General features: G+C 35.1%; 1 protein-coding gene across 1 annotated transcript; it reads left to right on the forward strand.

The window, feature by feature from the left end:
* Nucleotides 1-806: 806 nt before the first annotated feature.
* On the forward strand, nucleotides 807-3,045 carry LOC110688737 (protein DETOXIFICATION 48-like). Its single transcript, XM_021865498.1, has 2 exons — nucleotides 807-1,345; nucleotides 1,493-3,045. Exons 1-2 carry the CDS (start codon nucleotides 1,184-1,186, stop codon nucleotides 3,035-3,037), a joined length of 1,707 nt encoding a protein of 568 aa, XP_021721190.1. The 5' UTR covers nucleotides 807-1,183; the 3' UTR covers nucleotides 3,038-3,045.
* The last annotated feature ends 263 nt before the right edge of the window (nucleotides 3,046-3,308 follow it).

Here is a 3,308-nt window from a genome sequence, read left to right on the forward strand (position 1 = left end):
AGAATCATTCATGATTATAATATTTGAAAGCCATGTACACATTGTGGATCAAAAAAGATTTCTCACTCTGATTTTATAAATACTACAATCTTTATTGTGCATCAAATATGATTTCTTCCTATTGTATAAATATTACAATAATTTTGGTTCAAATAAGATTTTGCCCTATAATTTGATATGTACTACTCCCTCAATTTGTTTTTATTCATTTCACTTTGAATTTTAATTTAAGATCTCCAATATGCATATTCCAAGCCAAATCTAATCGGATCCCATATGATATGGTTATGATGTATATAATAACAATGAAATTTAAAAGTCAAAGTTTTAAAAAGTTGACCATAAAGTGAAAATATAAAGAATAGAAATGAACAAAGGGAGTACAAAATGATAATTGTAGATCAAATAATATAATTCCCACTTATGATTTCATAAATATCACAATGACCATTATACAAAATCTATGAATCATAAAAGATTTCTCCCTATGATTTTACAAATACTACAATAATAAGTGCGAATCAATTAAGATATCTCCCTATGATAATTTAAGTACTACATACAATGAAAATCATGGATCAAAAAATTTCTCGCTATAATTATATCAAAACTATTATGGTAGGATAAGTGCGGATCAAATATGATTTCTCCCTAAAATTATTTATGTACTACATACAATGAAATTAGGAGTCAAATAAAATTTTTCGCTGTAATTATGTAAAAATTACCATGATAAGATAATTGCACATCAAATAAGATATCTCCCTATAATTTTTTGTCCAAAACAAACTCACAATCTTAAAACTATATCAAACATGATATTATTGATTTCCATTTTCCAAACACATACATACAATGCATGAATCAAATAAAGATAAAAAAAAAAAGAGGGGATTAAGGAAGCTATAGAAATGGTAACAAAATAGGCCGGCCGATCTTGTAAGACGGTCCTTTCCTCCATTTTACTGCGGATTCGACACGTAAAATAAGAGGACCCCACAAATGTGTTAGTGTATGTAAGAGTATATATATATACCCCTTCTCTCATTTTTTTTTGTTAATCTCATTTCTATTTAGTTGCTTCCTTAGAGAAAGACATACACAAACGTCTATTTTGTTTGTACAAGTTTTGTTTTTCTTAATTATTCAATCAAAAGCTTCTCTTTATTCTCATATTATTATTATGTCCAACATTCCTAAGCCTATAATCTCTTCACCTTCTCCTACCAAAACTCATTCGAATTCACCATCGTGTGATAATATTAAGTTAATGGATAATCGTCCTCCTACAACTACTACTAATGATGATGATAACGATCTTCATAGATGGCCAACCATTTCTGAGGTACGAAAAAAAAAAAAAACCAAAATTCAAAAGTCAAAATAAATAAATATTTTTTTATTATTTTTTTTGTTACCTAATCTATTTGATTTGCTTTGTTTTGCTTTTATTGCATGTAATTAAATTATTTTTTCTACTTTGAAATTTCAGGCAGTACAAGAGATGAAAGCAATAGGAAAGATATCAGGGCCAACAACAGTAACAGGATTGCTGTTATATTCAAGAGCAATGATCTCCATGCTGTTCCTAGGCTACCTCGGCGAGCTCGAATTAGCCGGTGGTTCGCTAGCCATTGGGTTCGCGAACATCACCGGCTATTCGGTGATATCCGGGTTAGCCATGGGAATGGAACCTATTTGTGGACAAGCATATGGTGCGAAACAAATGAAGCTTCTTGGGTTATCTTTACAAAGAACAGTGCTTCTACTTTTCTCAACTTCAGTGCCCATCACTTTCATGTGGATTAACATGAAGAGAATCCTACTTTGGTGTGGTCAAGATGATGAAATTTCATCCGTTGCTCAAATCTTTCTTCTTTTTTCTATTCCTGATCTTTTTTTCCTTTCTTTACTCCATCCTCTTAGAATCTATCTAAGGACACAAAATATCACATTGCCCTTAACTTATTGTACCGCGATTTCGGTACTTATCCACTTGCCTCTCAATTTCCTCCTTGTAGTCCACCTTAAGCTAGGCATCGCCGGTGTTGCCATTGGCATGATATGGACTAATTTAAACTTATGTCTATTAGTCTCTTCTTTTATCTACTTCTCGCGAGTCTATAAAGACTCGTGGATTGCCCCGAGTATGGATTGCCTTAGAGGTTGGTCATCCTTACTAGCCCTCGCTATTCCTACTTGTGCTTCGGTTTGTCTTGAGTGGTGGTGGTACGAGTTCATGATTATGCTTTGCGGTCTGCTAGCCAACCCGAGAGCGACAATCGCCTCGATGGGAATACTCATACAAACCACATCGTTGGTTTATGTGTTCCCCTCATCTTTATCCCTTGGTGTGTCTACTCGAGTTGGGAATGAGCTTGGAGCACACCGCCCCGGGAAGGCTCGTATCTCCATGATCGTGTCATTGTCATGCGCCGTTGTATTGGGACTCACTGCTACACTCTTTACCATCCTTATGAGGAATCAATGGGGTAGGTTTTTCACCAATGATGAAGAAATTCTACATCTTACTGCTGTTGCATTGCCGATTGTAGGGCTCTGCGAGCTTGGGAACTGTCCACAGACAACAGGCTGTGGAGTCCTTCGCGGTAGTGCAAGACCTACGATCGGAGCAAACATTAACCTCGGGTCATTCTACTTGGTAGGAATGCCCGTTGCTATCTTCTTCGGGTTCATTCTCAAAAAGGGGTTCGCAGGGCTATGGGTCGGGCTACTCGCCGCCCAAGCCTCCTGCGCGCTCCTGATGCTGTATGTTCTGTACAAAACAGATTGGAGCGTGCAAGCAGACAGAGCAATTGAATTGACAAATTCTTCAGTATCACAAACTCCGGGATTATTACCAATTTCAACTGCATTGGATTTCAGTAACATTGACAAGAAGATTAATCCAAAATTCGAACAACTTGTGTGCATTGAAAACAAAGATAGAACGACATTGAAATTATCTTTGCCATCAGCAAACGAAGGTTTTCATGAAACAAATCCTCTGTTAACCCCTCATTTCTCAATAATATAAATAGATTATCAAAATTAATCAATGTATAATGTCATGCAGTTTAGGTAGTGTGACAGTACAAACTTTAACCAACATTTTTTCTTATCTTAATTATAAAGAGGCTAAGCTAGTTAGTCCACAACTGAGCCAAATTTGTTAGATAGCCGACCTCATCGATCACTTTTCATAGTGATTGTAATGTAGAATAGTTCCTTTTTTTTATTTTATTTTATTTTTAATGTCTTTTGTACTTGTGAAGGTTGTACTGTTATTAATAAAAATTAATAATAAT

Source organism: Chenopodium quinoa, unplaced genomic scaffold (assembly GCF_001683475.1).
Source record: "Chenopodium quinoa cultivar QQ74 unplaced genomic scaffold, ASM168347v1, whole genome shotgun sequence".
NCBI classification, from domain to species: Eukaryota; Viridiplantae; Streptophyta; class Magnoliopsida; order Caryophyllales; family Amaranthaceae; genus Chenopodium; species Chenopodium quinoa.

Bases quoted from the DNA above. Each gene is read 5' to 3' on its own strand.
- LOC110688737 (XM_021865498.1), top strand. From the start codon at position 1,184: ATGTCCAACATTCCTAAGCCTATAATCTCTTCACCTTCTCCTACCAAA. The intron at 1,346-1,492 runs GTACGAAAAAAA...TTGAAATTTCAG, and splicing joins GATGGCCAACCATTTCTGAG to GCAGTACAAGAGATGAAAGC.